Consider the following 25,186-nt stretch of genomic DNA (forward strand, 5'->3'; position numbering starts at 1 on the left):
GATGAAAAATATTAAACTTAAATTATAAAATATATATTAAAATGATTATAGTGTATTTTTTGCGAGGATCTGTACCAAACAAAGATCTTTTCTTTAGTCTGTAGGACACAATTTGTAGCCCTGCGATTTGGATATCGCACTAGTCCATATTGCAATTTCGATAAAATTTCGATTAATTGTGCAGCCCTAATCATTTCCTTTCTCCTCCAGACGTCCTCCTGAAGCTCAAGAGCCCCTCACTGTTGCGTCCGTCACCATGGTGGAACCAGCCGACAGGCCGTCTACAGCCGGACAGAGGCTGGGCGCCCCTGAAAGTTTTGGGGTGTCCACCCTGGAGCCAGGCCTGCGTCCTGCTGCCCAGCCTCCAGGGAGACAAGTCTCCATCAGGGTCCAGATGCTCGATGACACACAGGAAGTCTTCCAGATATCGGTGAGTAATATGTGTATGGTGAATGTCTGCTGCACCCCCACATGAATGACTGATTTTTAAAAAAAAAAAAGAAAGTGTAATAAAACACAAGAGATGTGGCGCATCATTGGGGATATTCCTTTTGTTTCATCAGCCCTTTTGCAATCCATCACTAGTTGTGTTTGATAGAGGATAGCTCAATATGCTCCATTTACCTTTAGTCTTATCCCCACTTCCTGGAGGTACACAGGAAGTGGGAAAGACACCAGCTTCCTGTCTAAGCACACCACACCTACAGACCCAGCCTCTGCTTTTCTGAGTGCTGATTTAATACCGACAGGTCTCCCACCAAGTCTGCTGAGGCTAAAAATGTATTCTCTGGTTCCATGTTTATAATAGGTAGTCCTCTATCTGTCACTTGTGTTACTATCTTCCCATTGTTATAAAATATTTAACAAGCATACTGTGCATAGATGTATATTCTTTGTAGATACTAGCCAGTATTCACCCTGATCTGGCATCTAAAGTATTTTCATGTGTTTTGAATCTTTGCGTGAGCTTATGTGAGAGCGTGTGCTCGCATATAAGTGTGTGTTAGGCATGTGTTTGTCTCTGGCAGCTCTCCGGCTTCCTAATGCTGTTTAGAGAAAGGGGTCCTCTGAGAGGCTGCACAGGCAGCAGCTTTAATGACATCAGTGCTGCGGTGCTTTGGTATGTCATCTCCGCGTGGGAGTAGTCCTAAATTTCTGAATTAGTGGCTGCCGCAAGCTGACAGAGAGTTTGGTTTTGTGCCCTCCTCGGTGATTTACATGCCTTTTTAGAAAACCCAGCCGCTGTATTATCAGCTTAGAATTTGGGGAGTTTTTGTGATGATAATTAAGAAAGATTGCAGCGAGTCTCACTGTCTCAGCTGGCTTGTAGAACATCCAGAGCTGCCATTTCAGGGAGCTGTAATTGGCTCTTGTGGAAATGCCAAGAATGTATGTGGTTGTTAGTGTGCCAGTACCTTAGGATGTGTCTGTGGACAGTTTCACAGAGGGCTGGGATCTGGTGTCTGTGTGAGGGATGTCTTCTGCAGCATTTGTGTGTGTTTTCTTAGCTTTTCTCAAAATCCTAAATTGATGTCTTCTCAAATTGATGTAAGAACACCGGCATTTTGGTTCTCCACAAAGCAGCAACAGCAGTCCTCCTCATGACAGGGATATCTTTCCCCTATCTTTTTCAGTCCTTAGTCTTTCTCTCACACACACACACACACACACACACACACAGAATGCCCAATCTCTGTGGAACATCTTTATATGTCACGGCTCAGACCACAGGAGAGCAAAACGCTTCAGCTGACAACAGCAGCATGACCACAAAATACTAATACTGCACACACACACTATTGTTATAACTATTGTTGTTATTGAGTGTTTTGCTGCTCTTACAAAAGTGAAATGGGAACCAGCAGAGGACTGCACTGGGAATAATATTGAAGGGAGGAGTGAAGATGGATCAAAGGATAACGGGATAGAAGGAAAAGAGACCTGAGCAGGAGTTGAGGAACGCTGCATTGAAAGTGAACCTAATGAATGACTTATAATGTTTTCCGTGGTTATCACAGACTCTGGGGTGAAATAAGGGAGGCATTGTCTTTGTCTTGACTCACGTAATCTGTCTTTTTCCTGTTACAGTGCCCGCCAGTGTATTTGGGCAGTAGGTGTAGTCTAACGTGTGAATCAACAGATAAGCCTGCAGCTCACACACTCAGGTTGGCACTCGATTGGGCATTTTGTTACTGCAGGCGATTTCATTAACTGAGCCTGTTATCTGTAAACCTCAGCCAGGGGGCTGCAGAATAGGAGCAATACATTTGAAAGATCCGGAACATAGGGCTCTTTATCATTAACACACTATCACACTATCTTAACACTTGATGGAATGCCGTGGTGCTGTTGTAATGTTGACTTGAGCTTGCCATAATCGATGATTGAACTTGAACCTTTTTTATTCCATGTTTTAAAAGACTTTAATTTTAATTTATTTAATAATTTATACTCTTTATTGATCCCCAATGGGGAAATTACAATTTACACTCTTATTACACACTGCACACAGGCCTGAAATACACACACACACACACATGCTCAGGTCCTTTTACATGCACTAATGGAGAGATGTCAGAGTGAGTGGGCTGCGACTGCTGAACAGGCGCCCTGAGTGATTCGGGGGGGTTCGGTGCCTTGCTCAAGGGCACCTTGGCAGTGCCCAGGAGGTGAACTGGCACCTCTCCAGCTACCAGTCCACCTTCGCATTTCGGTCCGTACAGGGACTTGAACCAACCGTCCGGTTCCCAACCCAACTCCCTACGGACTGAGCTACTGCCACCCCGAACAGAAGACCCAAGATAAGATAGTATCACGATACTGGCGTCACGATACGATATTATTGTGATTTTAAACATAATGCGATACTCTGCAATATATTGCAGTTTATAACCTTTCTTTCCAACTTAAAATGATGTCCCCAAAGGAAAACGTTGTCAACATCTGTTTTATCTAAAAATATACATTTTTCTGTTTGTTCATCTTACTTAAAATTTTTTATTTTTCTAGTACCAAAAAGTTAAATTCCCACGTGCAATTTATATAGTGAAAGATCGATACTTGGCGTCTGTGTGTTCGTACAGTATTGCCACGAAAAATATCGCGATACTATGCTGTATCGATTCCCCCCCCCCCCCCCCCTACACAACATGGCCTTTTTGTGCAAGGTAGACATCATGGTTCATTCTTTTTTAAAGATTATTTTTTGGGCTTTTCCGCCTTTAATTTTTGACAGGACAGCTAGGTGAGAAAGAGGAGAGAGAGGGGGAAGACATGCAGGAAATCTTCACAGGTCGGATTCGAACCCTGGACCTCTGCGTTGAGGCATAAACCTCTCAATATATGTGCGCCTGCTCCACCACTGAGCCAACCCAGCCACATCATGGTTCCTTCTTAAATGTACTTTTCTTACATCATAAGTAGGCTTTGATGTGACATGTTTTTGTTATTCAGCATATTTCAGCAGGGCAGATAGGCATGCACCGATTCATCTTTTTCTCTTCTGCTGCGTAAACTCAGGGTATTGGCTGGGAACAAATACTGATCCAATACGTACCATTCAAAACGTTCTGGTGCAACATGGGTCTTCAAGAAAGTTTCTTGGATCCAGGTGGTTAGCACTGAGGGCTCATGCTTTCATCCTTAAAACTCTCTGTCCTCGTGATATTTCTGGTGTTTATAAAAATCAGCTGTATCCTCAGGCCTTCAGTTGGGAATGTGGACGCACTCTATTAGCCAGATTCCCATGAGGGGTAACGTGGAATCCATTAGATCAAAAGGATATCCTGCAAAGTTTTATCAGGACTCTTCTGTTATTCGAGGCACAGAGCCTGAATACCATTTAAATCTAATGCAGCTTTTCCCTCTTATTGAATAACAGGAAAAATAGGCTATTCAGCTTCTGCGTATATCACATAGTAAAGCATTTGTTTATTGATAATTAATGTTTGATTATTCATTTTCAGTATTTTTTTTCTTTGAGCTGACATTGTTTGAGTATACATTACATAAATAAAACATCATGACATTAGCACACACTGCATTACTGGCAAACACACACACACACACACACACACACACACACACACTTGGAAGCTTTATTATTAATGTGGAATGGTAGCAGCGAGGTCGAGGAGTGTGTGAGTGCAGAACATCGTCGCTCACTCCCACCTGGTGAATAATTGAAGGAAGAGAGGATGTGCTGTTTGTGTGTCTGTATTTGCATGCATGGTAAAGAATGGAGGATGTGTGTTACTCATTTGCTTTCAGTTGGTTTCAACTGTTTTGATGTAATTTAGCATCAGTGAAACCATTCACAGAGCCTATTTGTGGATTCTTCTCTTGACATTTTGACTGTCTGCATTTGCTTTCACTGTGCTATGAACACCTTTGACTCAGTCCTTTTGATAATTGATTTTATTACATATTTTATCCGTCAAAGCTGCAGTGTTTACATGTATGTAAGAGAGAAACCTTTGTTGCATGATTTGCCCTTGCAAGTAAAGCGTCCTGCCCCAGATTCCCTCAGTTTAGCATGAGGTCACAGCGTGATTGAAGGGAATTTTCCAAAGGAAACCATTTTGGTTTGTGTGGTGGAGATTAATGAAACTCAGCGAAAAGGAACAAGTGACTGCACTTTACTGTAACTCACACCTGTTTCTAACAGGGGATATGAATTATTTTAAATATACTCCTTTTAGTGAAAGGACCAGGATTGACTACCACCACATAGGATTCATCTGGTAATATTCTATAAAAAAAATGTTTTTATCCTCAACATAGAATTTACTAACTAACAAGCATGGGTGTAGAAAAAAACAATTAAAAACACATTAATGAGCCACAACATGCACTGGTTGACAAATTCCTATAGTATGGCGAACATGGGCTACAGCGTATACACACATACACCATCCTTATGCTGGAAATGCTTATGAGGGCACCAAATAACAGAAAATAGTCTTCAATAGTCTCTTGAGTAACAAATTCTAGAAACTACAGTGCCCAGCTGTACAGATTTACTTCTTCAGGAATAAACGGTGGTTTAGTACCACAGGCATGGTAGAGAAGAGACAGCCTTGGTTTTAGTCTTTTGTTTACAAAAAATATAGAATTTAACTGGACTTATCCTTCACCTGGATCTGAACCAGAACAGAGAGACAGATGTCAGCGAGGAAGAGCAAAACAATGTGACAGTCAGTTTAAAATGACATGTTTTGTCCTTAAAAAAACACATTTTGATTCTGTCAATTCTGGAAATATTGGAACAAGCATCCCCATCAGAGCTATGTTTTAAACAGAACATTTTTTGTAGCCATTTATAGCCAATATCTGCACACATCCTATTCTCTACTGGACCTCCATGATGGCACCTGCAGCTGTAGTTCACTGCAGACTTGTCAGACATCTGCTACATCTTCATATTCCAGCTTTGGACCACATTATGGCAAAGATGAAATCCTGCTGATTCCCTGGAGAGCTCAGTTAAGCATGTCCCCCATGGACCTGCCCTCAGGATGCATATATATATTATAGTGGTTAAGACCTGGAGCCACATGTGCCCTGTCTGACAGAGCTTTCACTCTTGCATCCCATTTAGTCAGTCTCAAAAAGGATATAATACTGAGGGAGCATGGTGTTCTTTTACGTATCAATCAGTGGTGTGTGATTAGTTATAATTTGTCTTGTCTAGCATGATTACTTAACTGTAATCCCTGCAAGACCAGCCAATATATTCACACATCAAGACAGATTTTCTCAGTGAAGCTTTAAAAACAGATAGCAGGAGAGGCTGGTCAGGGTTTTGTGTTTGCATGTGTGTGGGGGGGGGTGTGCCTGTTCAGGTGCAATAAGATCATAATGTTGTTTTTGTTGCATGATTGGATTATGGCTTTATGATCTGCAAAGCTTTTGACCTTGGGTGTGCATGTGTCTAAAAGAGAGCTGGGGAAAGATGGGGGGGGGGGGGGGATAGAACCGCTTTGTAGACATCATTTGATAGACTAGCAGTCCCCCAAGGCCTATAATAAATGAGCTACAAGTCCCTGGCCACATTATGCACACACACACACACACACACACACACACACACACACACTCCTTAGCTCCGATGTGGAGCAGTTGACATTTCAAATGGATGGGCCTTTGTGCTGTCGGCTAGCTTGGGAGTGAATGACACATGTGGAGGGAGCAGATATTAAAGGAATGAGAAGGGAAGATAGTGAGTCAGTCACTCCCTTTTTTAAAAGTGTCTTTTTAAAGACAAAGGGAGGAAAAGGGTATAGAACGGTACATGACATTTCTTTTTATTTCTTCCATGTTTGTTTCTCTTGATCTAAATGTGTTTTGTCTTTAAAGCAGAGTCTTACCATCATGTTGTCCAAATGCTTTACCGAAGCTTTCTGCACATTTGTGGGTTAACTGTGTCTCATCCCACCCCCACAGCAGAGGTATTAATGTCTTATTGTTGTGCTTTCACAGCTGAGACCATAGCTATTTGGCCCAAGCAAGAGCTGAGGAAATTAGTTTTAATTCAGCCTCCCATTTTTGAATTAGTATGCACAGAACCAGACTGTTATTGTGCCCAGAGTTATTTTGAAGTTTTGTGTTTGGACTAACAAACTTATTTTCTTTTTTACAAGAGTCAGCTAGATTCCTCAAATTAAATGTGTGGATATTTGTATGTCCTCTACTGCAGTATTTTGCCCTAAAGCATGTTAGAACTCATATAAATTCAGTTATTCCCACCATTTTCGTCTCTTTTATAGAGTTGCTTTTTTCCTGATATGAGAGAGAGAGAGAGAGAGAGAGAGAGAGAGAGAGAGAGAGAGAGAGAGAGAGAGAGAGATACACAAAAAGTGATAACCGATGAGAAAGTGTATTTTAAAGCTTGGAGCCAGATTGTGCTTCTTTATGGCATTTAAAGTTGGCAGGAGTCATGTCAGTTAAGTTGAAGTGGTTAGAATGTGTGGGTAGAGCCAAGGTGATGTTTAAGGATAGTAAAATGTAGTTATTTCAGGGTGAGGCTCAAACACTGGCTTTGTGATCTCTGCAAGTTTATGACCCATCGTCTCATGGCAGAGACTAGTGTTTTCTTCTCTTCTCTCTCACTCTCTAGCTATCCAACCATCCCATGTTCAAACTCTTGCTTCTGATCTTCCAAATATTCTCCTTCCTTCTTTCTGCTTTCTTGGAGCGCATACAGTACTAACAGTAGCTTTGGCAGGCCTCATTCATCATTGTCCTCAGAGACCTGCTCTATGTGTTGTAACCCCCAGTCCCTGCTCAATCCAGTACCGTAACATGCTAAACCTATATTGATGCTGTTTTTATGAACCCACAAGGGCCACATTAAACCACGTTATGTGAGTTTATAGGCCAATGTGCATGAACGTGTACACAGTGAGTGCATGTGTGCGTGCTATGACCTGCCCTGCAGTTCTACCGACCCTTAAGACTAGTTAATTCTAGTCCTATTAAAATAAATATTTAATAAGATTTGCTGATGTAATATCCTCCCCTTCATGAATGTCTCATCGATGTGAATGAACATGACTGAATAATGAATTGTTTTTTTGTTTTTTTTAATCACTTAAATACATGGCTGATGCATCATCCTCTCCTCAGCACTGAGTCACACTGCAGACTATTTTAAATTATAAAAATGTGTACTTCATGTTTTTTTTGGCCTTTTCTGGTCTGCTCAACCCTTTCCCCCAAACAGCAATTGGCCAGTCACTGTTTATCAACTAGGCACAACAGTCTTTTAGGCAGTCTTCAGGCTTTTATTTAAAAAAATCTAGCCTTCTCCAGAGCTCCTGTTAAGCTTCTGTTACCATCTGGGTGCTTTTATTTTGGAACTACAGCCTACTTCAGGGACCCTGGTAAGCTCCAGTTACTTGTTTGGGACTCTTATTTTCCCTCAGTCATGCTACCATGGACACACGTGTGCATGCATGCGGACACAGAAAGTTGAAGCTTGTGGCACTAAACATTATGATATGTGTGTACATTTAATGGTTCTAATGGTGACGGTAACTGCTGAGTGACTATTGGGTCAAACAGTTAATTTAATAGAGATGGTGCAATCATTTTGTTGTTATGTAAATGACTGTTCTATATTTTGTGTTCTGTATGAAACAGATGTCTGAATGAATATCAGCTGTCGAAATTTTTCTGGGACCCTGTGTGCATGTCTCACACAGAGGAGTTGTGCTGTATTATGTAATGGTTGGCATTTACTGTCTCATTCCTGCGGTCCGAGACCTCAAGAGAGGGACTTGTGACTGTGGACTGACTTTCCTCTCAGCTACTTCTTCTCCATATTTTTCCTTCTTTAGCTGACCCTAAAGTTTGACCTGTGGAACAAATTCCATTACATTAATTTCCTCATAAAGTGTCATACTGTTAAAGTATAAAAAAGCCAGGTTGAAAGAGATGATAATATTGCATTTTTTAGTCACTCATCTCACCTCTTTCTTGGTATTATGTGGGATTGATTAGGTAAGACATTAGAGTAAGACATGAACATGTAGGTGCAGTACGACTTTTGCACTGTTTCAGCAGAGGCATGCATTCTCCTTTGCTATTAAGGTGGATGTGTGCACGTGGAGCCACGTGGAATCATTTAGACGTGCTGAGTTCAAAGACAGGGTCACAGACGGAGCTGCCTCCGAGCTAGGAAGGAGGGAATGAGCGAAGGAGACAGAGAGATTATTGCTTAGTGAGTGGAAGACTATTGCTGATGGAGAAACAATTACTGAGAGATTGTTCCTGAATAGGGAGCAGTGTGGGGGTAGGAAATAAATGAAGGGGTCCCCGCTAAGGGACGAAAAAGAGACGTGGCGTTACACTGACTGTGATAGAGAAAGAGGGGGATTGCAGCATTGGGAGAAAGAGAATGATGCATACAGGCCCACATCCGTCTCCCACAGAAGCCTTTTGCAGTACGCCGGCAGCCAGTGAGTGAGCAAACACTGTCCACTCTGCTTGGCTGCAGATGGGATCCTTTTTTTTTGTAATTGCAGTGAATGAGGTCCCCAGTGAGGAGGCTAGTCAAGCCAACAGTGGAAGAGCTGGGCCTCATTTAGGGTAATCACTGTACCTCTGTTTTACTGTGCCACCGCACCAAATTGGTGCTGGGGCGCCTATATTTGTGGATTACAAGTGCAGATTTGGAGCATAGGATTGTGATGAAAATGATCACTGCAATGTTACAAGTTTGTCTTGTCATTCCATTCTTACAGGTGGGTGATATTGATCATTTCCTGTATTTGATTGGAGTTGTTAGACTTTGATTCTTAACATGCGATAATAATAGCTCAGCATCCTTGTCATCACAGCTACTATTCCAGTTTGGCATGGCAATACCTCAATGCTGCTGTTTTAAACACAATGGGAAATTACCCATCAGCCGCTAGCCAAATGCGGGTCGATTTATCATCACTACCAGACACCCTGGAAAGAAGCCAAAACTCATTTGGAGCTCCTGTTGTATTTGAAAAATTATTCTGGCTGAGGTAAAACATAGTAGCTGCAGTTGGGCATACATGTTGGTGTTGGACACAGCAGGACTTTAGCTTCAGGCAGCACTCCTGTTTTTCCTAATCAGATAATTCCCAGTGCGTTTTGAGATTTTGGCTTTTGATTTTCCCTCTCTTCCACCTGAGAACTAAACCTAATTCAATGCAGCAAGGCAGTGAGGGGGATCTCGAAAAAGTCAATATTGAGTAAAATGAACAATTTACTGTTTTTTCTGCGGCGTGAATTGGACATGAGTTGTTTTTGTGGCTCCACTTTTTAGCTGTCTCTAAATCTGCACCTGACCTGAGCATGATGTATAGTAGTAATCGTTTTTGTTAGGGTTTTCCCTTTGCATATGTGATTACGTGCTTTAGTTCTCCCCAGAAACACACCACCTATTTAATTATAGAAATTCAAGTTTTTGTATTTTGTATTTACTGTTTGCTTTTGGGTTGCATTACTGTCCAACTGCAGTTTGGATGGCAGCAATGAGTATGGAGAGGACTGGAACTGAACTCAAGTGTTCAGTTCACTTTTTGATTAGAAAAGAAAAGCGTAAGTGGGCATGCAAAGAGTTTAGAAAGCAGTTTAAACCCCTAGTGTCAGTTTCAGTATCCTAAATGAGATTTCTCCCCCTTGATAAGTGTTAACCATGGCTCCTTATTAAACCTTTCTAAGGCCTCGCTCAATCTCTGTCGCAAATCTGGACCAGGCCCTGTAACTTCACCCCTAAGTCTTTGGACATTAGTGTGTGTGTGTGTGTGTGTATTGGGAGCATGCTGAACTGGGTTCTCTTTCAATAGGTGAAGTATCTTAATCTCTTTCCTCGCTCCCTCCTCGTCTCCGTTTTGGATGTTTTCCAGAAGCCTCAGTGGAATTCATTAGCGTCTCCCCTGCTGTGTCCCTGAGTCTCCAGCCATTTGTTTCTCTGAGAAACTAGCAGGGGAATGTAGCCTGAAATGTGATGTTTGGGATGAAAAGTAGTTTTGGGTTTCTTTTTTTGTTGCCTTTTATTTGACAGGACAGCTAGGTGAGAAAGGGGAGAGAGAGGGGGAAGACATGCAGGAAATTGTCACTGGTCAGATTCGAACCCTGGACCTCTGCGTCGAGGCATAAACCTCTCAGTATATGTGTGCCTGCCCTACCCACTGAGCCAACCCAGCCACGAGTAGTTTTGGTTTTCACCTTTCTCTTACTTTTATTATCACTCTTTTTCCCAGACTTCATGCTCCTCTCTCTGTCAAGCCATTTCATCATGCTTATCTCATCATTCCCATCATAATTCACTGCAGACTTCTGAGGGCACTGTTCCTTTACAGCCCTAATTGGGAATTCCCAATGATGAATAATTTTTCCTACTTTGGTGGCATTGGCTGGGATTGATTTATGTGATTGAAGTGTGTTTATTCTTACTCTCAAATACATTGAGTGAGTTTTTTTGGTGCGTTTTCCCATATCACTGCTATTTGGTTACATTTCATTTGAAGTTGAGTGGCTGCAGAGATTGTAAAATTGGTGTTAATGATAATATGTGTTTTTGATTGACATGCTTTGATGCCACTGAGATATCCAGTTTTAATTACATTGAAGATTTTTGACTGTGGCGTAATTAAAATGCTATAACTCACTTGTAAATCCTCCGTGTGTCCTCATAACCACACACACACATATGTGTTTACTGCACGCCTAGATTAATTATTCAATTGTGTTTCCACACCCTTTTTTTGGCTCATAAATCATCTGTTTCAGCAACATGTGCACAAACAAAAACTCATGGCAACCTTGGCATCTGTGATTTGCTTAAAATGGCTGATTCTTTGCTGTGAGGAACCTAAAGCTCTTCATAAGACTGCAGCAAAAGTATCCACACTATTTATGATGCTGTTGTTGGATTTTGCCATTCCTATTTTTATATAGTTCTATTTGGAAGAATATCATGCTCAATGTTTAAGAACTACAAATCCAATGATGCTTTGAAGACATTAACTGCAAATATAATGTTATTATGGATTCACTTATACTGTGGCCTACAACTTGTCTGTATTCGTTTACCGTTATTTTTTGCAGTGTACCCATGTATATACAGAAAAAAACTACCACTGGATTACTTTGGTAATGAAGAAAACTTAAAAAAGGGAAGATTTTCAGGCAAGTACTTGAGTTATAAGTAGCATTTTTTTTCTAAGATCTCTAAGCGGATTTATGACTTGTATATGCAAAGGACATCAGAGATAAAAAAACTATCCTCGCAAAGTGTAGGTAACATTGATTATGTGAATAATGTCTGTGTTCAGATTTGACATGTTATTGACATCACAGCAGCAAATGGGTGCTAAGGGTTTTAAAGTACCTTAATTGCCTTCATGAAATGTGTGTTACAGCCGCTGCTGCTGCAACTATTGAGCTTTGCCTCACTTCTCTCCCCTGTCTTGTGTTATCATTGTATAGATAATGTCAGAATGTCAGACATGCACCACAGGGTTGGCTTCCATGACTAATAATAATACATCTTTGGCATATTAGGAACCAGCATTTAAAGCTAAACCACGGATAGGGATTGTCTTCCCACAGCAGCTACAAGTGTACTCACGGTACTGTAAGACACTTTAGATAAAAGCTTGCACCATTTCCATTTTATCATCCTGTGTCTCGATGGAGCTCCAGAGGCTTTTAGGAAACAAAGCAGCCCTGTGCGAGATTTACAGACCTCATTATTACACGAGGCGTAGTACAAACGTACCGACCACCATCCTACACGAGACTCCAATTGCTTTTTTTTAATGGTACAACATTGTGCATGTGTTCCCCTCTGCTGCTCAATTTAATTGTCTGCCTCAAGTATGCTGTGAACACACACACACACACACACACACACACACACACACACACACACACACACACACACACACACACACACACCAGACACACTGTTGTCTTCATAGCAGCCTGTAGGCATTTGTAACCTCCCCCATCAGGGGTTGTTGCCAGTTTAATTTCCCACAGCCTTGCTGTCACTGCTGACAATGCGAGCAGGTATTTTGCCAACATGCTGTTTATTCAACAGTCCAGTAAGGTGTGTGTGTGTGTGTGTGTGTGTGTGTGTGTGTGTGTGTGTGTGCGCCCGTGCGTGTGTGTTTGTGTGTGAGAGAGACCCTGAGTCCTCTCCCTTCTGGAGGAGCTGGCTAGGTTAAGCCGTTTAACCTAATCTGAACGAGAGAATGTGATTGGTGGACAGTCGAGGCGGGAGGAAGCCTATCCCAGCTGTCCTGCTGTTCAGTGGTACCTTTTTACTCTTTATTTTTTTTTATTTTTTTTTTTTTTTTCCTTGAGGGGAAGTTGTACTGTTTAGGCTCGCAGCATTCTTTAGCCTCATACCAGGGTGATATTGATGAAGTAGAGGTACTAAAAAGTATGAGAGTACCTGAGTTCAAACAGGGTGGATTAGGTCATGAATTTGCACCATATAAATGATAGCCATACAAATCTGTTCCTTTCCTAAATACCCCATCTTTCAAGATGGTACATTGGCACCCACAGGCTATAGGGAAAACATGTTCCTAACTCTGACATAAACTGAGCAGTTGCTGGGTTAACCACTGTGCAGCACACAGTGGGGATGAAGAACAACAGTGTGTGTGGGGGGGGGGGGGGGGAGAATCACCTTTGTGATTCCTCATTTGAGAAGTTTCTTTAGGCAGCATCAAATAAAGCTGTAGCATCAATTCTAAAGCTGAAGAAATAGCACTCTGACAATGAATGACACTATTAAAACAGATTTTATGGTCTACTTTGTAGCATGTGTGTTTAGGCAATTAAACATTGCAGAGACTCAATTATTTTAAGGCTTGGGGAACCACTGCTCAAGTAAATGTTCTGGGACAAAATCATAGCATGCATACTAACGAATAAAGTAGAAAAAAATCAGTAAGACTCTTTTGAAAAAACAGCTTTAGATTCAAACTCTTCCTAAGAATTTCTGTAGTTGTCTTGACATTGCTGTAACTCAAGCTGTGTCCTCTCTGTTGATTTTTGGCCCAGTGACCTGCAGTTTAGCAGCAGGACACGACATACTCTCTGGTATGAAACCTTCAGAATTTCATGATAAGGTAGGTTGACCATGAAAATAAGAAAACTACAGATTTACAGCTCAAATTACACCTTAGTACGCACACTCACAGCCAGGCAGGAGTTGAGTTAAGGTTCAGGTGATTCCCTGGCGCTCTCTCAGCAGATTGTAACTATCTCTTTTATTTTCAGTCTTCCCATACCTCTCACTTCTCTCTCTTTGTCACATAACCTCGAAGTCAGCCCGATTTATTCTTAATAACCAACCGATGGAATCCCAGACATGTTTCTCTTTAGAAAGGTCCATTTCTGGGCTATTGCTGCTAAATTGTGAGTAAAAAAAAACAACATCCAGTAATAGTAATGGTACAATTTTAATACCTCACAGCAATAACACATTCTTCTCTTATATGCCTGACAAAGATCCCTGCTGGAATTCATAGCAGGGGACTGAAGCAAGAAACTGAACAGCTTTGAGGTGTTTCTTTTCCTGTCTTTTCCCCCGCGGTTAGTTCTTATCATCAGTCTCACCCATCTGGTTTCAGTCTCTGTTGACATTAGTCTGAGTGCAGGACTGCAGAGAAGTACCTTTCAAACATCCCTTTACTTTACGCCAGTTTGCCTCAAGTCATAATCTTTCATGTCATGCATGTCTTGAAACTTGTTTTGAAAATCACAATGGACCTTTTTGACAGCAGACATTTTGACTTGTCATAGTAGGAAAAGCACAGCTGAAATTGATAACCTTAACGATGGCTCAATTCCATCAAGTGTTCCAGTAAGTTATTTCAGTGAGTCAGCATGCACAATACCAGGACCTCTCCTAAGGGGAATGCAGCCATCATTAATGGGTTTGAATACACCTGTGCTTTTCCTACTATGACATGTCAACATGTCTGCTGTGGAAAAGGTCTATTCTGCACGGGCAGTAAGATATCTCGATTTTAAATTTCCAGAAAGCGTGAGAAGTCTCGATACTTCCCTTTCCAAGTTTATCATTTTTGCAGTGGGGCGCATCAATGTAATCTATCATAACCCAAAGTATGAATACTACAAATGTCATGTGCATCCATTTATTGGGCTGGGGGGGAGGGGCGGGGTTCATAGGTCATTTGTATCAGTGACGCTGTGGGGCTCTCTGTAAACCCTCAGCACACCACGGCAGATGGTGAGAATATTTTACTTGGCCGTGGTTTGCAGGGCAAGACAGGATCCGAAGAAAGGGAGAGGGAAGGAAAATTTTGGAAGACAAACAAAATAATGAATAGGTAAAATATGTCTGTTATCCTTTTATATGGTAAATGGAACACTGAGTTGAGAGAATATGAGAGTGAGCTAGAGATTGAACTTTAAGCTATGGACACAGACATTACTGGTGTGACTGCGTTACTAACTTGCTTGGGAGAAAGATAGAAAGAGGCCCGTTACTTTAATTGATGCATTTTCATTAGCCATTCATCTCTAACATAAAGGGAGCATTGGCCACAGATAAACAGTGACAATAGGAGAGAATAAAGAGAAAGTGAAGTGAAATAGATGTAGGTTTTCTTAGCTATAGGTCTCAAGGGGCAAAAGGGCGACTGGAGAGTAGAATAGAGTGAGCAATTACTTTGATATACAACATTCCAGTTGAGCCAGCATGATAGAGGTCTTGGATTAAAAGGAAGTAGGACAAGATGTGTGTTTGCTGAATCTAGTAGACAAGAGGTCCAAAGAAAAAGAAACATCTTCCCTAATTGCTAATCAAATTGCATTGTATCATTAAGCTCAATCCGACACATTTTCAGTGCCTATCTTTAGCAGTTTTGTAAATTTACAATCAGTGTTGGCTGCCAAAGTCAACTCCAGCCTTGTTTATTGTCAGTAGCACAAACCAGGAACACTCACTGCGTGGGATCTACCACAATCAACGTGCCATCTGACCGTAATGTATATTTTTATGCTCGGTTGTGAAACACAACTCCTCCTAACATACATTTAGTTTCAGGGGCACCACTATATTTGGTCAACAGAAAGAGGAAGCAGTTGCCACAGCTGCAGACTGCCCTTGTGACTCTCACTTGCTGAAAAACAACCAGTTATTTGGCTGCAGTGCGCTGTCCCATCAATAAAAAAATGTGCCATGTTTTCCTCATTAGCTGTGTCACAAACAAGAACGTTGAAAATTTTCCAAGGACACACTGAAAAGATGCAAATATACATGCTGGTTGACAAATTCCTCGTATGTGCAACGTACTTGGCAATAAAGCCCTTTCTGATTCTGATTCTGGTTTGTGTTTCTTTTCCCACGTCTGGAGCTATTTTGATGACTTTTTAAGGCACTACTTGTCCCTTTTGGAAGTAGTTTTTCAGCTTGGATGATGATTGCCAAGCTTGAAGCCAGAATCCACTGATGGACAGTTGGTTGTCAAGGCTCACTGCTAGACCTGCTATCCTTCTAAATATCTTAAAATACAAGAACCATGTTAGTGTGGGGCAATCCAATAGGACAGCTGTGTAAAACTGGACCCTGCCTTTAAGGACATGATCTTGGCCTTTTCAGGCTGCTTTTACAGTCCAGAGTTGCAGCAGGAAAGCCTGACTTCAATAGCTTTTTCAGACTCTTTAATTGTGTGTCTGCATGCGAGCATGAATGCCAATGAATGTGTCACTGTGTGCATATGCTACAGAGAATGTGATCAATACGTCCGGGTTTGCAGAGCATCATTCCACTTCTGCTAGATAAGACAAAAATCAGTTTCCAAGATAAAAATGTGTCTGTGTGCAAGTGAGCTAGCACAAGTGTGTGTTTCTGGCTGACTAAGAAAGGCTCATTGATGGTAGTTGCTGAATGAAGTTATTGTGATTTGAACTGAAAGGACCTCAGTCTGGGCTCCACAGGGCCCAGTCTGCTCTGCTCAGCTGAAAAATATAAACGCATACACATTGGTTATTTTTATACCTTCAAATTCTCAATCTATGAACTTGTAGAAGATTCCCACTTCCCCAATTTGATACCCAGTAAGTGCAACACCGAGCCTTTTTTTATTCTCTTATTTTATTATAAACAAAACCTATATATATCTTGTTGGACCTCGGCCAGGTGACCATTTCCTCTGCTGAAACTGTTGCCAAGATGAGAGCAGATCATGAGAACAGGCTGTTCCATTTCAAGTGCCACTTAAATATAGTAAGCAGCATTGGCTTTGTTTTTAAAAGTTTACAGCTTGAACAAACATACCCTAACTACCTGTCACAATCGCACATTGTCAGGTATTTAGTTTGAAACTCTGGATTGTAAATATGTGATCACACTAAGCAAGGAGAAGTGCAGTTTGTGCAGTGAAGATTTAGTTTTATGAACAAAGATAGCTTCACCCCATTAAACTAAGGTGAATCTGAAGCCTCTTAAAGTCAGTACAGCACATGAGAGCAGCTTTATCCACCATAGCAATGTCTGGAATTAAGTGTGACATTTAAATACTAAAAATGTCTGCTCGATAATAGATTTTATTAAAACAAATAGATTTTATTAAAACAAAGAGTTTTTCTATTTTCTATCTGTTATTTCTATCCAGAAAGTGCCAGAAGTGTCACAAAATAAAGTAGAAAGGAAATGAGCGCCTGACTTTTCCAGCACAACTTTCCCATGGAAGAGATAAATGACATCCCTTCCACTACCAGAGAATCTTGACCTTTTTGATCTTGACCATTTAAGACACGACCGTCGCTTGATACAAAGTTGGCTTATGTTGCTAGTGAGGGGGGATTAGCAACTGAGCGGGCTCAATGATGTTTTAAGCCCCCAACGTCTCCTTCCGGGCAGTGCTGTGACCATTGACTTCAAGGCACCTAACCCTAACCTTAACCCTAACCCTAACCATAACCATAACCATAACCATTGCCTAATCCTAGACATTGGGGGCTTAAAACACCGATAAACACTGAGCGGTCAAATCAGAAATTTACAGGTATTATCTCAGATAACGGGAAACTATGCCTGTAAGTGAAAGGTTTACACAGTATTTTGAGTCCTCTTCTGACTGTTCACAGTAGTAATTAATCAGTGCTATAGCCCCAAACAGGATGAGAGAGTCCTGGGTGCTTTTGTTTCACCACTTCTAAACCTACATGTATCAATTTTGAGATTATCAGGCTTTACAGGTTTCATTTTCTACACTTTACTTTGAAGTGTGAAGCTGACTTCTTTCATCACTCGGTTTTCCAGATTCAGTGAACTTGGTCAGCTACTGTTTGTTGTTTTTAGAGGGTTTCTTCAGTGCCCAAAAAAGAGCTGAATTTGAGCACGCCAATTGGGTTTAAAGTCAGTTTGGGCTTCTGCTTTCCTCACTTTCCAGCACTTCTCCTCTCACCTTTTCATTACAGCTTCTTTTCACACAGTTGAGGTTAAAGTTAGGTCTTTTTTCAGACACAATGCTGTCAGGTTGGTTGGTGTTATTCTAAGTGGTATTGATATTTAAAGCTTTCACCACCATTTCCTCAATGACATTGCCCTCTGCATTCCAGTGTCTTACATTACTTGAAAGTGATATGGGATATCTCCCCGAAGCGTGCACACAGGCTTACTGTAGTTATTGGAGAAGGGTTTGCTGATATTAAAGGAAATTGCTTTTACCCAAAACATACTTGGAAATCTTCCATCTAATTAAGTTCCTCTTGTGCGACATGATCTGCTGCACCTAGGTTTCCAAACGTTTTCAGCTTCTTGCTCGTGCTTTCCTGTTGTGAGTCCTCTCCTGTCCTGATGCAAAAGTACAATGTTTTGTTTGTCTTTTTCTGTCCTAATTTCCCTCTTTTCCTCAGTCTGTAGAGTCTAGATCTCTAACGCCATACTCTGCTATCTTCCTCTTCTTGGGTCACAACACGATGAAGCTCCTGTGTCTCCTCCAAGCCCAGCATTGTTTTCAGAAAACTGGACCCTGCATTGTTGAAGTTGGACATTTCGTAACAGCGTTTCTATGCAAGTCTTAATAAAGCAAATTTTGTGCATAGTTGACTGAAAGTACTGTTTAATCAAAAAACAATGCAAATAGGGGATAAAGAAGTTGTTTTTTACACAAATAAATGCAGACAAACCAGCTCCTAGATTCTCTTTAACCTGTTCCTCCACCTCCTCTTCTCCCCCCCCCCTTACCTCCTTTAAACCAAGAGTACCACTACCCACGGATCTCTGAGCTTTGCTCGCGACTGTGGCATCCATCAAGTCGAGCTCGCAGTCTCTCTGTCATAACATGCACACGGGATGTCGTTTAGTCAATTTGTATCTTCGCTGTCTGACTGACAGCAGAATAACTACCATTGTTGTTTCTAGAGGCCTGGATTGCGTGAGTGTGTGTGTGAGTGCAGTGGGTGGGTGTGTCCCTACAGACAGGCTGACCACACAGAAACAGATGGACACACACACACACACACGGTAGCCAGATGGTGACAGACTTGGCTCACACCTTGGCCTTCGCCGCTCTGATTCCTCTCCTCCTCATTTTTCTTCTCTGCCTTGTTTCCTCTCTCCCTCTATTACTTTCCAACTACAGCGTAGGTTACAACTGCACATGCTCGGTTTTAAACACTTTAAATTATCTGCTATGTCCTGCTATTTGTCCTCTATTACAGTTTGCTTAAACAAAATGTGTAAAGAGGAGAGATGAGCCAATGTGTTATGTAAAAATGTGTAAGAGTAATAGTGTATCTATTATAATTACATCTGCCTGTCAAATTTAATGGATGTTTTCCATCAAACAACTACATACTCCCTTGACTAGAGCCTCGCCAGACTCACTGAATGTATAATAGTACGCTGTAACTCTTCAGGGTGGTACCATTTAACTTGAGCGGCCTCGGAGAAAATTATTCTGGGCTAATTTTGGGGTTTGGTTCCACGGAAATCCCAAATTCTGTAGAAGAGTTTTTTTTGGTGCTTGTAATGCTCCTGCTGCTGAATGAGTCCAGAAAAAACATTGGTATATACAGTACATGCTAACAAAGCAATGCTATCTCTGCATTGCCAGCATCAGGTATAGCTGCATCATTAGACAGAGAGAACACACACACACACACACACACACACACACACACACTTTTCCAGGGGCATTGTGGTTGTTTCTGAACACTCCCAGCTGAGCCTTAGCCTCCAGCTATTCATTAGACCCAAACCTGAAGCCTCAGGTCAAAGGTCAGCGGCTCGTTAAGGGTGAAGAGGCTTGTTAAAAAAAGAATCCACGAGTCAGGATTTTTCAGTGCATCTCACCTTCCTTACCGGGTTATTTTTTAAATTAGACATATTTGAAAATAACGTACAATTCTTAGGAAAGGTTGATGACACGTGTGGAGACTTATTAGGTTTAAATCACTTCCAGATAACCTTTTGAAAAGGACTTGTATTCCTGATCTCCTCTCAATTCCATTACCAGCACTCCCCTGATGAGATGCTGTGTGACACTGTGGCATTTGCATTACTTTCCTTTCCTCTTCTCACCTCCCCTGTCCTCCAGTTTTATTTTTAATCTAATTATCTTTTTTCCCCCACCCCTCTTCTTCTCTTGCAGCAACGTTCCCCCGGCAAAGTGCTGTTTGACCTGGTTTGCGTTCATCTCAATCTGTCAGAGGGAGACTATTTTGGACTGGAGTACCAAGACCAGCGCAAGATGACGGTGAGAGACACACTCACAGTGGTATTTATTACCATATATTCTGTTTTGCAGAACATCTAGTCACTATGATTATCTGCAACAAATTATTTGCACAATAGTACAATACATGGATAATATATTTTTACTGTTTTTAGTGCAATATTTCTATTTCTTTCTAGAAAGCCTAATTTTCCTGTCATACTGTTATTTGTGTCTTTCATTACAAAATGAATACAATAAATTATAATTTCTTTGTGACCTTTGCCTGCAGCTACAACCTAAGGGGAAACGTTTAACAGAATCTTTGTCTTGTTTGTCGTCTAGTTTGAAAACCTCATGACTTAGGCAGATCTACTTTTATCATATAAAATGTTTCGACAGTATAGTCAGAGGATTTTCCTAGTAGAATCTGCATTAGTGTGTAAAAAAAATAGATACTAATGAAGGAATACTTTAGTGTACTCAAACACTGGACTCTCGTGGCCAGGATAGCTCAGCTGGTAGAGCAGGCGCGCGTATATAGAGCTTTATGCCTCGACGCAGAGGGTCCAGGGTTTGAGTCTGACCTGTCTTCCCCCTCTCTCTCCCTCCTTTCATAGCTGTCCTAATCATTAAAGGCCGAAATGCCCCAAAAAAATCTAGAAGAACTGTTCATTTCAGTGCCTTGGGCATGAAAGCATGAACAAATGATGTAACGCTGAAGAAATAATGACAACATTGTCAGAACGCATACACAGGAAGATACATACGCACACACAAATACATGCAGCTCTACATCAAGTAGATAACTGCAGCATTTCTTATCTTGGTATAGATAACCCACATTCAAATATATACTCCACTACATATCAAAAGACATCACAAGCAGCATATGAGGCACAAACTTTATTTTACCGGTCCATAGTTTCTAAATATTTTCTTAATAATGTCCAAGAGGTTCCCTGGAAAGAACTCTTAATTGACATTTATTATAGGGAATTATTAGGGAAAAACTAATTGCTAGTGTATCCTAGAGAGTCTTTTGCTTTTGTGCAAAGCAAGTCAACAATCCAACAACAATAAATGACTGCTGGATTTATATTATGCTGTATGTAAACAGAACAAGAAAAGTCCTATATTTCCAATTATTAGTACAACAGTACAACGTTATTTCTAGGAAACCTCAGAAGAAATGATTGGAAATGTCTGAATTGTACGGTAAGGATTTGACATGTTTATATCATATAGAGATTTTTACACCAACCAAAGTAAACCTAAACAAATGATTTTAGTATTAAAACTCATTGCCATTTATGTAACATTTGGAGTGCAAATTAACTAAGGTGACACAGTCCCAGCTCAAATTATAATTATTTCTAGATGTTGGGGTTATGGCAGTCCTTCTGATATGCCACTATGCTATTGAACTATTAAACCAACAATTTGCAGAAGGACCACAGTCATTCTCACTGCGGGATTTTAGGAGAAAATCCTCAAGTGTCATCAAGTGTTAGCCTTTGATGAACAGTACTTATAGTCAGGTTGTGATCTGTCCTCCATAGGTGTGGCTGGATCTGCTGAAGCCGACGCTGAAACAGATCAGACGTGAGTATTTTCAACATTACCGATTTAAAAACACATTTACATTATTCTGTCTTACATTGGAGTGTCTCTGCAGTGAGGACAGCCCATGCCTCGTAAATTACAGTCATTTAGTAAACGTTAGACACAGATGAACTCAAATCGTTCTAAATCAGACACCGATTTCTTCCTTAATAACCATCTCCTCCTCCAGGGCCTAAAAACACCATCCTTCGTTTTGTGGTGAAGTTCTTCCCTCCTGACCACACACAGCTCTTGGAGGAGCTGACTCGGTAAGTCTTCTCCACACAGTAACCACACCTATCTGAGGAGGAACTTTGTAGATTAAAAGACATGTTGTTTTGCTTTTGGTTTTCTGTCTGGCCAGAATGTTTTTCAGTCCTTTTTTTTAGAAGTTTCACAGCTGCGTCTGAACATTTAGCAAAGGACTTGTTACAATATCTTTTCATCTTCTTTTGTACTTTTTGTTTTCCTCAGTCAGCCACTTACCAATTATAACACTTTTATATCCTCATGCCATAACATCAAACAAGTTTTTCTTTTCCTCTTTGGACCCAAACAAAAAAATTAAGTAATTCATCTGGGAACAAGGCTCTTGAAAACTTCTTCCAAACCAGCTGAAATCAGATGAATGCTCTGACCACTTTTGATCCATAGTTTGGGTTTTTATTGTGAAAAAAAGACTTATAATTGTCACTCTGGAAGATATATTTTGATGTTACAGTAATCTCAGACACCCAGCTGTATCTGGGGAATCATCTATTTTTTTTCTTCCTGTTCGCATTCAAAGATGAAATCATGTGGGACAAATGTTCCACCTGTCGCCTCCTTTTCAACTCCTTGTTGTAAATTATCAGCCACCATCTTGTCTGCCTTTTTGTTTTGTTTAGTCTGACAGAGCCAGACCGCACAGTCCGTAAGCTCATACAGGACAGCACCATTTTGCATCACCTAACCAAAACATTTATCCTGTTGCCACATTTTCCCATGATGCTGTGTTTCCCTCCCTCTAACTGCCCAGCTGGGTTTACTTGAGACCAGAGCCAAGCAGGAAGCGAGCCTCCCATCTGTGAGGGGATCTCTTGAGATCGAATAAAGTTACAATAAAACCCCGGTTTTAATACTATTTACAGTCCGCAATAGCCATTCAGTTTATTTACATTCTGAAATTACCTCTCTATATAGGAGTTTTTATTAGTGGCAGGGTCAACCCTTCCAGTTCTCAATTTAAATTGCCCTCATATGCCAGAATCTCTGCAGAAATGTAAGACTTGTAAAGACTGCTCCTAGAAAGCATAGAACTATTTATTATTGTATCACTTTTTTAGTACTTCCCAGCAGGATTTAACAACCAGTCGTAATGCGTTTTGAACTCAGATACTGTAAGACTTTTTAATACTTTCTAAGGCCTTTTATTATGGAAACTGAATTCAGTTTAAGACTTTTCAAGACTTGCAGATAAACAGAGAGGGATTCACAGGAGACGATGCATTCATCTAATCCAGTCTTAACTCGATATCTGCCTCTCTGTTCACTTTGCTGCAGCTGAGTCAGAGCTGTATGACGTTACTGCAGGAAATGCAATGCAATGTATTTGACACTGAGGTTTGTGCAGACTGCCATTGAGCACCAAAATGCATCAACAAGACAACAACAACAAGTGTTAACAATCAACCAGGACTGAAATCTTGAGGATTATATCTCTAATTTCACAAGAGAATATTATCACCAGTTCAGAAGGCTTTGCATAGTTTTCACTGACGATGTTTGGCCTCTCAGCTGGCCAGTGTATTCCACTGACCTCATATTGTCTTGAAGTGAGCCAGCTGACTCCAGTGTTAAACAGGAAGTGGGCACACAGCTGTTTTTTCCCCCTCTTTGTTTAACTCTCACAGCATTTAACTGTTGTCAGTGTTTCCTTTGATGGTTAATGTGGGCAAAGGCAGACCAAATATGTAGACGGACAGATGGAAGAAAGAGTTCTTTGAAGATATATCAGGCTTATATTAGCCTTTTATTAAAAATGGGACATAGGCCATCAGTGCTGCTCTAATATGATGGAGGTCAGTGGTGCCGGCAGGATTCTATTTCATAGTACGCACAAAAACCGCCAGAGCTCTCATACTTACACATACGAAATACATATTTTGCTCATATTTGCAGAAGACCAAATACACATCACACAGCCCGCCACGTAAAAACACACATGCACACATTTCCAGGGTTTCAGCGGGGTCTTAAGAAGTCTAAAATGCCCATATATCAATATTTCAGGCCTTTAAAAGTCTTAAACGAGCTGAAGCATTGTGTTCTAGGTCTTAAATATTTTTAAACAGGTCTTACATTTTCCTAATTCCATGCAACACTACCTCTAATGCTCATTGAAAAAAAAATATTCTGTGGTGTTGTAGTTCTTTCTTTTGCTAGTCCAAATATAATTCACTGTATATGTACAGATCATTATTACTCTGTGTCACTTTTATTCAATTTTTATAATTTTATTTACTTTGAAAGTACTTTTGTGACTCTGCATTTTGTTGTACTTTTATGTCACGATAAAGGTCTTAAAAAGTCTTAAATGTGGCTTGTTGAAACCTGCAGAAACCCTGACATTCTCAGACAATATTCATAGTTTCACACATGGTCAAGGTAATGGAGTCATATCTGTAGTGGCTTTCAACAAAACTGATATAATATCTAAATAAGCCACTGAAGGGCGAACGCGTGAAGTTGTTTCAGACACGTGTTCTGGGCTGTAAATAAACCAATGTCTAGTGCGCTGTGTAAATTTGGATTCGGTGATCCATTTATTCACACTTCTGTATACACGCGCTCACTATAAAGTTCCACTTATGAGTCGGAGAGGAGAGTAAAGTTCTCGCATTAACCGGTTTATTAAACCACTCAAAACAGTGCCGAGAAAACTTGCAAATGTGTCACAGAAAACGGCGCTCTCACTCCCTGGTAAAATCCAGCCCAGGTAACAACAAAAGAGATACATAAACAAAAAAAGGTATGCACGGTGCATACAGGATTACAGCTGTCGGCACCACTGATGGAGGTGAAGACTAATATTGTTGAACAGAAAGAGATTTTAGATGCAGATTTTTGTATGTTGTTCCATTTCTTTCCCATTTCGCTAATACATTAAGTAAAGTAGCAATCTGGTATCTTTTAAGAGTTTGAATTGGCATGATGTATTTTTCACTCTAAATTGGTGCAGCGTTCTTAAATAGTAAAATGACTCAAGGCTAAAATAAAAAGATATCCAAACTCGCCAAAGCCTCATTAACTTTATTAGAGAGATAATCATGCGGTTATAAAAAGGTGGATTTGGATATCACATAAAAAGCTGCTGTGGTTCATTAATCACACACTTATACACCATGAAT

The 25,186-nt window shown here is 40.7% G+C and overlaps 1 protein-coding gene across 4 annotated transcripts in view; it reads left to right on the top strand.

Moving 5' to 3' along the window:
- Positions 1-25,186, top strand: part of LOC116044480 (FERM, ARHGEF and pleckstrin domain-containing protein 1-like) — a 58,627-nt gene that overhangs the window by 6,247 nt on the left and 27,194 nt on the right. For all 4 annotated transcript variants that reach the window (XM_031291717.2, XM_031291718.2, XM_031291720.2 and 1 more), the window contains exons 2-5: positions 211-430; positions 20,130-20,234; positions 21,755-21,797; positions 21,988-22,066. In XM_031291717.2, the coding sequence (XP_031147577.1) occupies positions 257-430; positions 20,130-20,234; positions 21,755-21,797; positions 21,988-22,066 (401 nt within the window). In that variant the 5' untranslated portion in view covers positions 211-256. The remainder of the gene's footprint in view (positions 1-210; positions 431-20,129; positions 20,235-21,754; positions 21,798-21,987; positions 22,067-25,186) is intronic.

Source organism: Sander lucioperca, chromosome 24, assembly GCF_008315115.2.
Source record: "Sander lucioperca isolate FBNREF2018 chromosome 24, SLUC_FBN_1.2, whole genome shotgun sequence".
Lineage (NCBI taxonomy): Eukaryota > Metazoa > Chordata > Actinopteri > Perciformes > Percidae > Sander > Sander lucioperca.